Below are 13,902 nucleotides of genomic sequence, written 5' to 3'. Positions count from 1 at the left end.
ACAGGAATTTAATTCCAATTATCAGTATGCATTTTATAAGTACATTTTCTCTCACTCATTAAATTAGAAAAAAATATACAGACACAAGAAGATTGTTTTCATTCTTTGTGGAAACTAATGTCTCCAACTCTGTAGGTGTCTGCATAGTCTGGTTCTACAAACTCTCCTCCCGTGAGTACAGTTTTGCAAGTTTAAAGGGAGCCTTGCCTCTCCGATGTGGAATTGTTGGGGTTTTCTCAGTACAAGTGTCTTGAAACTTGTTGTGAGGCTGAGAGATCAGAGGTCAGCCAAATTTACACTGCTCTGGTTACACTGTGGAGTGTAAACTCCATGGATTATAGGACAGCATGAGAGAGTGCATTAAAAACAAATTAAATAATGTTTGAAGATTAAACAGTCAAGACTTTTCCTGCCATTTCCTCTTTATTAAACAGATGAAACTTCAAATCTGTACATCAAACCTATTTGCAGTTTACACCCATTAGTAAAAAAAAAAAAAAAAAAAAAACATACAAAAAAACCCTCCCGAATTTAAAAAAAACAATCCAGAAGATGATTCATGAGAAATATCAAATCATACAGATTCAAACAAAGATTAAAAGAGTGATAAAATGTCACACAGATCAACTGCAAGCTCGAACACCATTGGTTGTTTTTGTGTATGCAACATTCAAATGTTAAATTCCGGATTCTGGATAGAGAAGTTCAGAAGCGACAGCAGCAGGACACAAAGAGGAGTGATTCGGACCTGTAGATTTTTGTATTTGTAGATCGTCGGGTAAACTGCATGCAATCTTGAAAGTGAGACTCACTCTTGTAAAACACAGATTAAATCATAATCCCTGAAATGCAACTCATTTTGTCACGATTTCCTTCTGAGATAATTCAAAGCGATTCCCCAAACATCCCTTCATTAGTGCCGGGCTGGCGGACGTGCGGACGTCCTCACATGGTCGTGGGCTTGTTTCTGTTGCCGAGCAGCACGCGCCAGTCGAAGCCGGCGCTCTGGATGCACTGGCCGGCCTCGGTGCAGGTGTATCCGTTGGGACAGCAGTGCAGCATGTCACTGCAGCACACCGCCTGCAGCGAGCACAGAGGGGTCGGCGCAGGTTAAACTACCGAGGCCGGGGACCGGGTGGAGGAGGCGGGGTGTGTTCTTACCTGAGGAGACGGACAGCAGCCCCAGCTGGTGGCGGATATCCTGCAGCAGGTCTGCCCGTCGGGGCACTTGGTGGTCTCGTCACACTGGACGTCTCTGTGCGCCAGAGGGCCGACGGGCGCCGCCGACACCCGGGCCAGAGGGACGGGCTGCAGCTGCAGCAGGGCCAGCTTCTCACAGCTCCGGGACGCCGTGCTGCAGGTGTAGCCGTGAGGGCAGCAGTGCTCCTGGTCGGGACAGCACACGGCCTGCGGACACACCACAGCTCTCAGCTGCCGCCACCGCACAACTAACTACCGCAGCCACTCGACGCCGGCGCTCACGTTGGGCAGCGGGCAGCAGCCCCAGCTCTGGGAGGCCTTCATGAAGCAGCAGGTGGCGGAGGCCGGGCAGGTACACTGAGCCCTTGGCGCCGCACCTTCGTCATCCTCATCCTCTGCTGGCGTCCTGGTGGTCAGAGCGGGGATCTTCTGCTTCATGGGAGTGGAGCCGGACCGCCCCTCACAGGTGAGGGTGGTCAAGTTGCAGGTGGTGCCTTCAGGGCAGCAGTTTTCATGGTCGTCACAGCAGACCGCCTTTCCAGTCACACGGATCGCAGAAAAACACGAGAAAAGAAGTGAGATACACGACGGAACCTCAGATCCCGAGTGGACGGCACGTCCCGTACCTTGGCCAGAGGGCAGCATCCCCAGCCTCCGCCCTTGGCCTCACAGCAGGTGGTGTCATCAGGACAGGCGCTGGTCTCGTCGCACTGCACCACCTTCTCCCGCACCGCCTCCCTCCGGATGGCGGGGATCTTCTCCACCCAGGGCTCGGAGCGCAGGCCGCTCTCGCACGTCTGCTCGGCCAGGTTACATTTCTGCCCGGTCGGACAGCAGTGCTCTCCGTCCGAACAGCAGACGGCCTGGAGGACAGACACACACACAGGACGTCTTTAATACTCTACACTGAAACATTATCACCAAAAACGATCAGTGTGAGAACTTTACTGCGACGCTGTCACTTCTTAGTAACTGATTATTGTTGTTATAGTGGAAACACAGTTATATGAACGACGTCTGACTGAGAGAAACGGCAGCTGAGATGCATTAGCAGCTTAAAACAACCTACAGCAGTCAGCGCGGCGGTTAAATTACCACCATAGAGAGTTTTTCCTCCACTCACTGATGGAACCGTGATCAGTTACTGACCATTCATGGACTGTCACGCTGCTTACAAGACAATACTTCAAGAGTAAATGCACCGTAAAGGCTCGTCCATGCTTCACATGTACGCGTTTCCGCGTCCGCTTTGGAGTGTCCGCGCACCACCAATGCGGACGCGCTTTCTCCCATACTGCATCTTGAGCTCAGCTGTGTGCGTTCCATGCAGGCGCGCTGATCCACGCATCCTCGAGAAGCTTTTCCGGCACTACAGACTGTTTGTCTGCTCCTTTATTACAGATTATTTAGAGAAAATTAAGCACATACGCTGTCAGTACATTATCATTAAGTATTAAAGTTTATTTAGCCTTTTTTTCCTGTTTCTGCAGACCTTCTCCTCCCTCCAGACAGAATCTGCTCTCTCTCTCCACGAGTTTTTCACTCTTTCGGTGTCTTTAAGTGGAGCCATCAGGCTGTAGCTCCGTCTACTTTCACTTTTACCGTCATGTTTTGTTTGATGCGGTGCTCTGGCGCATGCGTACACCGCCACGACCTGCGCGCAACGCGCAACACGGTCTCAAATTCTGGCTGCTGTGCGGACGTCCGCGGATCAGTCCGCGCAGACCCTAGCGGACAGGAATTCATGACGATTTTTACGTCACGCGAACCAACGCGCACCCACACAGACATGTGAAGCAGGACGGGCCTTTAGTGTGTTTTTGTTTCGGAAATGTTTCAGGTTTATACAGCAACACTCTGAAAACGATGACTGTTTGCAGCTGAAAGCGACGGTGCATTTTCTAAAAGTTCCACTTTGGGAGGCGTTGAAGAAGCTGCATTCCCAGCGGCTCTAACCACCGTTGCCATGGAAACGAACATCCGAAATACAACCAGTGCTTTGAATTTTCATCTGAACCCGGGGTGTGTCTGTACCTTGGGCAGAGGGCAGCACCCCCACTCCCCCTGCTGGGTCTTGCAGCAGGTGGTGTCGTCGGGACAGGCGCTGGTCTCGTCGCACTGCACCACCTTCTCCCGCACCGCCTCCCTCCGGATGGCTGGGATCTTCTCCACCCAGGGCTCGGAGCGCAGGCCGCTCTCGCACGTCTGCTCGGCCAGGTTACATTTCTGCCCGGTCGGACAGCAGTGCTCTCCGTCCGAACAGCAGACGGCCTGGAGGACAGACACACACACAGGACGTCTTTAATACTCTACACTGAAACATTATCACCAAAAACGATCAGTGTTAGAACTTTCCTGCAACGCTGTCACTTCTTAGTAACTGATTATTGTTGTTATAGTGGAAACACAGTTATATGAACGACGTCTGACTGAGAGAAACAGCAGCTGAGATGCATTAGCAGCTTAAAACAACCTACAGCAGTCAGCGCGGCGGTTAAATTACCACCATAGAGAGTTTTTCCTCCACTCACTGATGGAACCGTGATCAGTTACTGACCATCATGGACTGTCACGCTGCTTACAAGACAATACTTCAAGAGTAAATGCACCGTAAAGGCTCGTCCATGCTTCACATGTACACGTTTCCGCGTCCGCTTTGGAGTGTCCGCGCACCACCAATGCGGACGCGCTTTCTCCCATACTGCATCTTGAGCTCAGCTGTGTGCGTTCCATGCAGGCGCGCTGATCCACGCATCCTCGAGAAGCTTTTCCGGCACTACAGACTGTTTGTCTGCTCCTTTATTACAGATTATTTAGAGAAAATTAAGCACATACGCTGTCAGTACATTATCATTAAGTATTAAAGTTTATTTAGCCTTTTTTTCCTGTTTCTGCAGACCTTCTCCTCCCTCCACAGAGAATCTGCTCTCTCTCTCCACGAGTTTTTCACTCTTTCGGTGTCTTTAAGTGGAGCCATCAGGCTGTAGCTCCGTCTACTTTTACCGTCATGTTTTGTTTGATGCGGTGCTCTGGCGCATGCGTACACCGCCACGACCTGCGCGCAACGCGCAACACGGTCTCAAATTCTGGCTGCTGTGCGGACGTCCGCGGATCGGTCCGTGCAGACCCTAGCGGACAGGAATTCATGACGATTTTTACGTCACGCGAACCAACGCGCACCCACGCAGACATGTGAAGCAGGACGGGCCTTTAGTGTGTTTTTGTTTTGGAAATGTTTCAGGTTTATACAGCAACACTCTGAAAACGATGACTGTTTGCAGCTGAAAGCGACGGTGCATTTTCTAAAAGTTCCACTTTGGGAGGCGTTGAAGAAGCTGCATTCCCAGCGGCTCTAACCACCGTTGCCATGGAAACGAACATCCGAAATACAACCAGTGCTTTGAATTTTCATCTGAACCCGGGGTGTGTCTGTACCTTGGGCAGAGGGCAGCACCCCCACTCCCCCTGCTGGGTCTTGCAGCAGGTGGTGTCGTCGGGACAGGCGCTGGTCTCGTCGCACTGCACCACCTTCTCCCGCACCGCCTCCCTCCGGATGGCGGGGATCTTCTCCACCCAGGGCTCGGAGCGCAGGCCGCTCTCGCACGTCTGCTCGGCCAGGTTACATTTCTGCCCGGTCGGACAGCAGTGCTCTCCGTCTGAACAGCAGACGGCCTGGAGGACAGACACACACACAGGACGTCTTTAATACTCTACACTGAAACATTATCACCAAAAATGATCAGTGTGAGAACTTTACTGCGACGCTGTCACTTCTTAGTAACTGATTATTGTTGTTATCAGGGACGGCTGGTATAAATGGGCTAGTAGGGTAGCTAAGCCCTCCCAGCACAAAAAGACAAGTAATCCAAAAAAGGTAAGAAAATTATTTTTTAAATAATTTACAGCAGATTGTTTACAGTTTAGATAAAACCAAAGGTAGCAACAGCACCAGTCAGTCAAAAGGAAAACATAGAATATCTCTAAATTGGCTGATTTTTTACAGCCCAGCAGATACATTCATTTCGTTCTTGTAAGTGATTGACAGGTGTCATGTCCCGCCCCCCCCGTGCTTTACCGAGCATTCTGGGCTAACTTCAGTTAGTCCACAGGCCGCTGACTTTTGACCAACAGCAGCGAATTAACGCAGCGGTGCTGCTATTGGTGCCAGAGACGGGAAGGAGGGAGAAAAGTTCAGCTATGGCGGACGTTAGCATGAACCAGGTAGACTATTTACTTTGGATAATTCAATTATTTGGATCGACTGAATCCACTTGCCATGCTGTCTATCAAGACGGACTTCATCCAAAAATTACCAGACTTCAACGACATGCTGATTAACCTTTTTGCGTCCCAGAAAGGCGTCAATGTGAGCTTCTTTTCAAATAAGGTCAGCCCATGTTGACCTGTTAAAGGACTGTGACGAGTTGTTTTTGCTGAGTGAAGGCGTGTTTGGCTACATGTCACCAAACAGCTGTAATACTAATTAAGACAGGTGCAGCAGGCAGTGGGCAGTCGTTGAAGTTGGGTTGGAACACGTCTGTAGTGTGTAAATATGTGCTTGTGACAGAGAGAGAGAGAGAGAGTTGATGTAGAGCACTGAAAAAGTACAGTGTACCTGTAATTGATGTAACTGTGTATCATAGGTGATGTTGCTTTTACAGCTTTGTTAACTATTTAATCTGCAGTATGCAAGCATTTGTTAACCCCCCAACAAATTTCACCCCCAGCCGCCACTGGTTGTTATAGTGGGAACACAGTTATATGAACGACGTCTGATTGAGAGAAACGGCAGCTGAGATGCATTAGCAGCTTTAAACAACCTACAGCAGTCAGCGTGGCGGTTAAATTACCACCAGAGAGTTTGTACTCACTGACGGAATAGTGATCAGTTACTGACCATTCATGGACTGTCACGCTGCTTACAGGAAGATTTTTCCAGAGTAAATGCACCGTTAGTCTGTTTTTGTTTCGGAAACCTTTCAGGTTTATACGGCAACACTCTGAAAACGATGACTGTTTACAGCTGAAAGCGGCGGTGCATTTTCTAAAAGTTCCACTTTGGGAGGCGTTGAAGAAGCTGCATTCCCAGCGGCTCTAACCACTGTTGCCATGGAAAAGAACATCCGAAATACAACCAGTGCTTTGAATTTTCATCTGAACCTGGGGTGTGTCTGTACCTTGGGCAGAGGGCAGCACCCCCACTCCCCCTGCTGGGTCTTGCAGCAGGTGGTGTCATCGGGACAGGCGCTGGTCTCGTCGCACTGCACCACCTTCTCCCGCACCGCCTCCCTCCGGATGGCGGGGATCTTCTCCACCCAGGGCTCGGAGCGCAGGCCGCTCTCGCACGTCTGCTCGGCCAGGTTGCATTTCTGCCCGGTCGGACAGCAGTGCTCTCCGTCCGAACAGCAGACGGCCTGGAGGACAGACACACACACAGGACGTCTTTAATACTCTACACTGAAACATTATCACCAAAAATGATCAGTGTTAGAACTTTACTGCGACGCTGTCACTTCTTAGTAACTGATTGTTGTTGTTTTAGTGGAAACACAGTTATATGAAGGACGTCTGACTGAGAGAAACAGCAGCTGAGATGCATTAGCAGCTTTAAACAACCTACAGCAGTCAGCGTGGCGGTTAAATTACCACCTGTAAACAGAGGGCGCGAGCGGCGGAGAAACAGTGAGCACCAAGGGATGAGTTTGAGGTTGAATGGTCCACTTCTCTTTTATTTTCTTATAAAGCGCATCAGAGGATTTCCAGGAGTCAGGCTTCACCAGCAGCAGCTCACAGCTGCCACCACCACGATGACAATCTCTTCTGACTGAAGGTCTTCTGGCCCTTAAATACCTTCAGTCTAATAGGGTAAAACCATAAAACTCCCAGAGGTGTAAAACGTAATATTAGGTCTTTAAAACTATGTTAAAATCCTCCAATACAAACTCATAATATTAACCTAAAGAGAACAAAACCCATACTTAAGAATTCACAATGTGAATGAGAGAAAGTGTCTCTGTGTAAAGTGCAGTGCATGTCCCACGTGATGAACGGCCTGTTCGTCACACCACCATAGAGAGTTTGTTCTCCATTCACGACTGAACCGTGATCAGTTACTGATCATTCATGGACTGTCACACAGCTTACAAGACAATACTTCAAGAGTAAATGTACCGTTAGTCTGTTTTTGTTTCGGAAACCTTTCAGGTTTATACGACAACACTGAAAACGATGACTGTTTACAGCTGAAAGCGATGGTGCATTTTCTGAAAGTTCCACTTTGGGAGGCCTTTAAGAAGCTGCATTCCCAGCGGCTCTAACCACCGTTGCCATGGAAACGGACATCCGAAATACAACCAGTGCTTTGCATTTTCATCTGAACCCGGGGTGTGTCTGTACCTTGGGCAGAGGGCAGCACCCCCACTCCCCCTGCTGGGTCTTGCAGCAGGTGGTGTCGTCGGGACAGGCGCTGGTCTCGTCGCACTGCACCGCCTTCTCCCGCACCGCCTCCCTCCGGATGGCGGGGATCTTCTCCACCCAGGGCTCGGAGCGCAGGCCGCTCTCGCACGTCTGCTCGGCCAGGTTACATTTCTGCCCGGTCGGACAGCAGTGCTCTCCGTCCGAACAGCAGACGGCCTGGAGGACAGACACACACACAGGACGTCTTTAATACTCTACACTGAAACATTATCACCAAAAATGATCAGTGTGAGAACTTTACTGCGACGCTGTCACTTCTTAGTAACTGATTATTGTTGTTATAGTGGAAACACAGTTATATGAAGGACGTCTGACTGAGAGAAACAGCAGCTGAGATGCATTAGCAGCTTTAAACAACCTACAGCAGTCAGCGCGGCGGTTAAATCACCACCATAGAGTTTTTCCTCCACTCACTGACGGAATAGTGATCAGTTACTGACCATTCATGGACTGTCACGCTGCTTAAAAGACAATACTTCAAGAGTAAATGCACCGTTAGTCTGTTTTCATTTCGAAAAAGTTTCACGTTCATAGGGTAACACTCTGAAAACGATGACTGTTTACAGCTGAAAGCCATGGTGCATTTTCTAAAAGTTTCGGTAAAACTTTATTTGAAGCCCTCCTGTATAACACATTATAAGTACATTTATAAATCATTATAATGCCATTAAAACATGTGTAGCTATAGTTATAAACATTGACAGATGATCACAATGCCAGGACCGAACCCTAACCCTAACCCTAACCCTATGCTGTATAGTGGTTATAAAGCATTGTGATCATTTATGAGTGTTTATAACTACTTGTGTTTTACCGGGTGCTTCAAGTAAAGTGTTACTGAAGTTTCACTTTGGGAGGCGTTTAAGAAGCTGCATTCCCAGCGGCTCTAACCACCGTTGCCATGGAAATGAACACCCGAAATACAAGCAGTGCTTTGCATTTTCACCTGAACCCGTGGTGTGTCTGCACTAGGGATGGCTTGATACCACTTTTTCACATCCGATACCGATATCGATACTGCAGCCTTGAGGATTGGCCGATACCGATCCGATACCGATATGATTCTTTTTGTCATTCTCAAAGTTGTTAAAATACATGGATGTAATTTGCTTGATACTGACATCTAAAAATACCACGTTCATTGTACAACACCTGTTCTGATCCCCTAAAGAAAGAAGGAAAATATGTGACAACAACTGAAGTTATGTGTAGCTGCTGTGGCTTCATTAAAACTTAGAGCTCACATTGCTTTCAAGAAGACTGTCAACAGCAGACCCAGCTGCACCATTCAAATGTTAGAAGAGAAAATAAAGGTGGAACTTCGTGCAAATATTGAAATGAAATTAAACAATCCAAGTGTATAATCCACAGGGATGATTCTTTTATGAGCATCGTCGATATACTAAAGATGATTTTGGACTTAAAAAAAGAAAAGAGCTCCATTGGAGGAACATGCAGCTCCGGGTTTCGGCCAGACCTTTTCAGTCCGGGCGCCCCCCCGCGCTACATTCTGCAGCGCCCGGACAACGGAGAGGAAAAAAAAAACCCAGTGCTCCACGTGTGTGCGCTCTCTCTCTCCTTCGGACGGTCCAAAGAAGCATCGCGCTAGCTGCTAGCACCCTCCCGACGGCCAAAACACTGCCGCGCGCGGCCCGGAGGGGGGGAACTGGATATCGATCCAGCGGATTGGATCGAACCATCCTTAGTCTATACCTTGGGCAGAGGGCAGCACCCCCACTCCCCCTGCTGGGTCTTGCAGCAGGTGGTGTCGTCGGGACAGGCGCTGGTCTCATCGCACTGCACCACCTCCCTCCGGATGGCGGGGATCTTCTCCACCCAGGGCTCGGAGCGCAGGCCGCTCTCGCACGTCTGCTCGGCCAGGTTACATTTCTGCCCGGTCGGACAGCAGTGCTCTCCGTCCGAACAGCAGACGGCCTGGAGGACAGACACACACACAGGTTCTGTCTTCCTGAGAACATGAGACGTTCGTATGGACCGACCACCCAGGAGGACTGACTGTCAACTCTAAAACTACCGAGTCCGGGGAGTCGTGACTCTATGTTTTGCTGTTTTCAGGTGTGGATGTTGTGCGAACGGCACCTTGGGCAGAGGGCAGCACCCCCACTCCCCCTGCTGGGTCTTGCAGCAGGTGGTGTCGTCGGGACAGGCGCTGGTCTCGTCACACGCCACAACCCCGCCTGCGAGACACAACCGCACAGTTCAGAAAGAGTTCTGATCTTCACCGAGAAAATTCACAGCCGGAGTCTCTCCTCCACCATCCTCCCTTCACAAAACGGATATTACAGCGATCACAACTCTTTTGGCTGAACGCCTCGTATTGATCACCTGGAAGTCCAGCAGACACTCGCTGCATGAGGGACATTCTTTATTTTCTAACACTGGAAAAAATCCGTCTCTCAGCGATTGGTTTATCCGGTAACTTCAATAATATTTGGAGTTCTTTCCTTCAATATATCGAAATGATTAAGCTCCTTCAGAGTGACACAGACATCTAAAAGTGAAAGGTGTGTGACTGTGTGGTTATGGCGGGCCTTTTTTCTGCAAAGAAAAGAAAAGAAAATGCACAACCAGGCGAAACGCTGCGATCGGCCTTACTCTGGCAGACATGTGGTCTCCTACACCTGAGTGTGTGTGTTTTTGTGCGCCGTCTCACCTGAAGCAGCAGACGTGACAGACGACAGCGCCACCCCCCTCTCAGAATGAGGAACGCCGGCCGTGCTGCGTTCAGGGACTTTCTCAGGTTTGACCTCATCTGCTTCAGCGGCTGTAACTTCTCCATCTGAAGGTCGATCACAAGACACACACACACACACACACACACACACACACACACACGTGTGAGGAATGAGGAAGCGTGAGCTTTCAAACACACACAGAGATTGAATCAAAGTGGCAGAATGAGGAAGTGTGTCCCGGGCCGACCTTTCAGGTTCTCCCACTCGGCTCTGGTCCGGGCAGGCAGCTTCGCCCACATCGGCGTCGCCGTCTTGCTGTCGGATGAGACGCATCGGGAGTGTTCCACATCGCAGGCGGAGCCTTCGGGGCAGCAGTGGACCTTATCGCTGCAGCACACGGCCTGCCAGAAGAACAGGACGGCATCGTGAAGCATAAAACTCTGACAGCACGCAAACCCACGCCGACAGAGCGCCGCGTCCAAATGTCAGAGGGACAGAAACTGAGGCGGTTCGTACGTTTTCCAGCGGGCAGCATCCCCACGTCCCCTCCGGAGTCTCACAGCAGGTGGTCCCACCGGGACACTCGGAGGTCCCGTCTCTGCACACGACTGTCGTGACGACGTCTGCAACCGCAAAACGGCCGCAATCAAACTCACAGCCGGCCAGCAACACGTCAAACCAGACTGTGGCAGAAATTAAACACTTTATATTTTAAAGAGGATTTCCAGGTCGGGGGATTCCTTCCTGGCCTCGTCTCTGATCAGAGTGTTCATGATGTGCTGCTCTGCAGGAACTTCCTGTTTCACTCTGAAGGAGATTCAACAATCCATCCAGAACGCGGGAAAGGGATCATGTGATGCTGTGAGTGTGAGGCTTCAGAAAAAGGAATGGACACTCGAGTGAATGAGATACAGGTCGGAGTCGAACCTTCTCTGATGCAGGAGCGGCCGTCTGCGCTGCATCGGTGGCCGTCAGGACAGCAGTGTCTTCCGTCGGGACAGGGGACACCCTGGAGGACGAGCGGGACAATCAAGAAAACGACGACCGCAACACCCGAGGCAACTGTTCAACCGTTTATGAGAGAACGAGCCTGAGGAATGAGAAGGGTTCAGAGACAGAAACCCACAGTGTGACAGTTTGCTGTCCTGTGTGTGTGTGTGTGTGTGTGTGTGTGTGTGTGTGTGTGTGTGTGTGTGTCTCCTGCCAGCTGATCTCTGTGAACTCTGTTTCTTGTCCCTGCTCTCTAGTCTAGTCTGGTCCCATGGTTCCAGTCCCTGCTCTGGTTTCCGGTTTCGGCGTCTGTGTTCCTTTAACTCCACCGCCGCCGGCTGAACGGTTTCCACGCTGCGCTCGCCACAACCCAATAGAAGTGGAAGAGTGGCTGAAGCAGAGATCCTCTCAGCGATGGGAGGCCATCTGCTCTTACAGTTCACTGAACTCCTTCTGCAGGTTTAACCCGGGGAAACTCCCCCAAACAGATCAATCATTAGACAGGATGTTCAGTCTGTGCTGAACTGTGAGTCTGGTGACACTTTCATGCTGAACCAGGATCAGCTGTGGCTTATTTCTGGGTTTACATGAGCTCCTACGTATCGAAGGAGAAGCACTTCATTGACCCTGTGTAGTTTGATTCGGGATGAAAATCAGTCGTCAGAAGGGGAATAAAAGGACCGGGGCAGTGGAAATCCCCCGCTCCTGTCTCACCAGCAAGATTCTACTGCGGACTGTCAAAAGTAACGAGCCAGTCCAAATTCGACACAGAAAGGCCATCAAATCACAGAGAACATGGTCCATGTGCCTCCTAAACGTCCCACACCTACCAGACAGCTCATACAGGAGGAACATTTACACAGAGAGCGGGCTCAGGGAGAAGGTGCAGACCCGTCCCGCTGCCGCCGGTGGAGTACCTGAGTCAGAGGACAGCAGCCGAACCCCGTCAGAGTCCTCTGGCAGGAGAACTCGGCGGGGCACCGAGACTGATCGGGACACACGTTGCTGTCGTCTTCTCCGGCGTACGCCTGGATCATTCTGAAGGACTGCGGGGGGTCGGGGGGGTCGGAGGTCATTACCACGGCTTCCTGTCACTGTTCGGTATGAAGGGACGGCGGTTTGGAGCAGATCTTACTCTGGACAGACCGGGCCGCCGTGCGGAGGTCCTCTTCACCCAGGGGACGGACGCCGTGGCGTTGACGCAGCTGGACGTGGACGGGTCGCACACCGTGTCCGCGGGGCAGCAGTGGGCGTGGTCTCCGCAGCACTCGGCCTGCACACACAGCAGCTCTTAATATTTTGACTATCAGCGTTTTAGGACGGCTGTAAACGAGGCCTGAGCTCCTGTCTGACCTTTAGAGAGGTCAAAGAGGTGGTGATGGACAGAGCTGCTTCAGAATGTCCAGTTAAACAGCGATTAGACACACATCAGACAGGAGGCGGCGCAGCCGTCTCTACCTGCTCCAGCGGGCAGCAGTCGTATCCGTCTGCAGGGCGGCCGCAGCACGTCCCGCCCTCGCCACACCTCCCTCCGTCGGGACACTCATAGGCCCCAGCGAGGGCCAGGAGGGCCAGGAGGGCCCAACACACCACAGCCCACCTCTGCATGTCTGCACACCACAAAACACCAGGAGAGCAAACATGACAACTGCATTTTCCAACAATCTTTTACAGACTAACTCTAATGGAAACTTCTGGTACCTCTGGCGCAGTGAAACAAAGTGAAATACACAGCCTGACTTTTTAAAAATCCTCTTTCTGAAATGAAATCAGTTTTCTTTGACTTTCTAACAGTGTGTTTGGTTTGGCCGCCGGACTGGAACCACTTGGTGGGCCAGTTTTGGCCCAAGAGGTTTGACACCCCTGTTCACTGTGAGCCACACACTTTTCAACAGAACGTTCCTGTTTTTTAAGGATGCTTTCACTTTCATTTGAGTCTGTAAGTCACATGTCTACAGTGTGTTTCAGCAAAAAAACACCAGATCTCACCACACACTGTCACAGGACACTCCTACTGCCGCAAACAAAGAGATTTACAGTTTACACAACAGATTTACAGAACGCTTTGTTTTCTGTTCTAAACCGGTTTTATAGGAAGAAATAACTGGGTATTTGATTAAAATGCTGTAATTCAGCACATGTTGTGTGGTTGTTCTAAAGTTAAAGTTCTCTTACCTTGGTAGGAGGCAGAACGTCTGCCGTGGAGTCAGGTGATTCAAAGTGTTTCTCCTCAGTGACTGAACTGAACTGAAGTGAAGAGAACACACCTCCAAAAAGGTGAAGTGGTTAAAGGAAGAGGAGGATCCAAGAGGAGCGTCTCCAGAGGAGGCACCGCGGCCTCGTGTCCGCCAGGCGGCGCCATCGGACTGGTACCACAGAATGAATATAAAATACAATTTATTTATTTCATTATTATTATTTTTTTGTTTTGTTTTCGTTTTTACCAGAAATTCAATCATGCAACACAAAAAAAGTCACAGAATCACCAGGGGGAAGAAAACAAAAAGGCTGGAAAAAAAGTACACAGATTTTCTACACA

At 50.2% G+C, this 13,902-nt stretch overlaps 1 protein-coding gene across 3 annotated transcripts; it reads right to left on the bottom strand.

The window, feature by feature from the left end:
- Positions 1-404: 404 nt before the first annotated feature.
- grna (granulin a) lies at positions 405-13,640 on the bottom strand. Of its 3 annotated transcripts, none has more exons than XM_030089540.1 (18): positions 13,539-13,640; positions 12,822-12,973; positions 12,499-12,636; positions 12,281-12,409; positions 11,301-11,382; positions 10,890-10,996; positions 10,621-10,774; positions 10,352-10,477; positions 9,778-9,875; positions 9,391-9,612; positions 7,597-7,833; positions 6,378-6,614; positions 4,636-4,872; positions 3,235-3,471; positions 1,827-2,063; positions 1,483-1,734; positions 1,162-1,407; positions 405-1,080 (listed from the first exon to the last, which is right to left on the bottom strand). In XM_030089540.1, the coding sequence occupies exons 2-18, from the start codon at positions 12,969-12,971 to the stop codon at positions 946-948; spliced, it is 3,024 nt and encodes a 1,007-aa protein (XP_029945400.1). In that variant the 5' UTR covers positions 12,972-12,973; positions 13,539-13,640; the 3' UTR covers positions 405-945. The 3 variants fall into 3 exon arrangements, with proteins under 3 accessions (XP_029945400.1, XP_029945401.1, XP_029945402.1); XM_030089541.1 differs by having other exon boundaries at positions 7,597-7,704; positions 9,484-9,612; XM_030089542.1 differs by lacking the exon at positions 7,597-7,833 and having other exon boundaries at positions 6,378-6,485; positions 9,484-9,612.
- Positions 13,641-13,902: the final 262 nt, after the last annotated feature.

Source organism: Salarias fasciatus, chromosome 4 (assembly GCF_902148845.1).
Source record: "Salarias fasciatus chromosome 4, fSalaFa1.1, whole genome shotgun sequence".
NCBI lineage: Eukaryota > Metazoa > Chordata > Actinopteri > Blenniiformes > Blenniidae > Salarias > Salarias fasciatus.
Note: the sequence above shows the minus strand (reverse complement) of the source record. Positions and strands in the feature narration are given on the sequence as shown.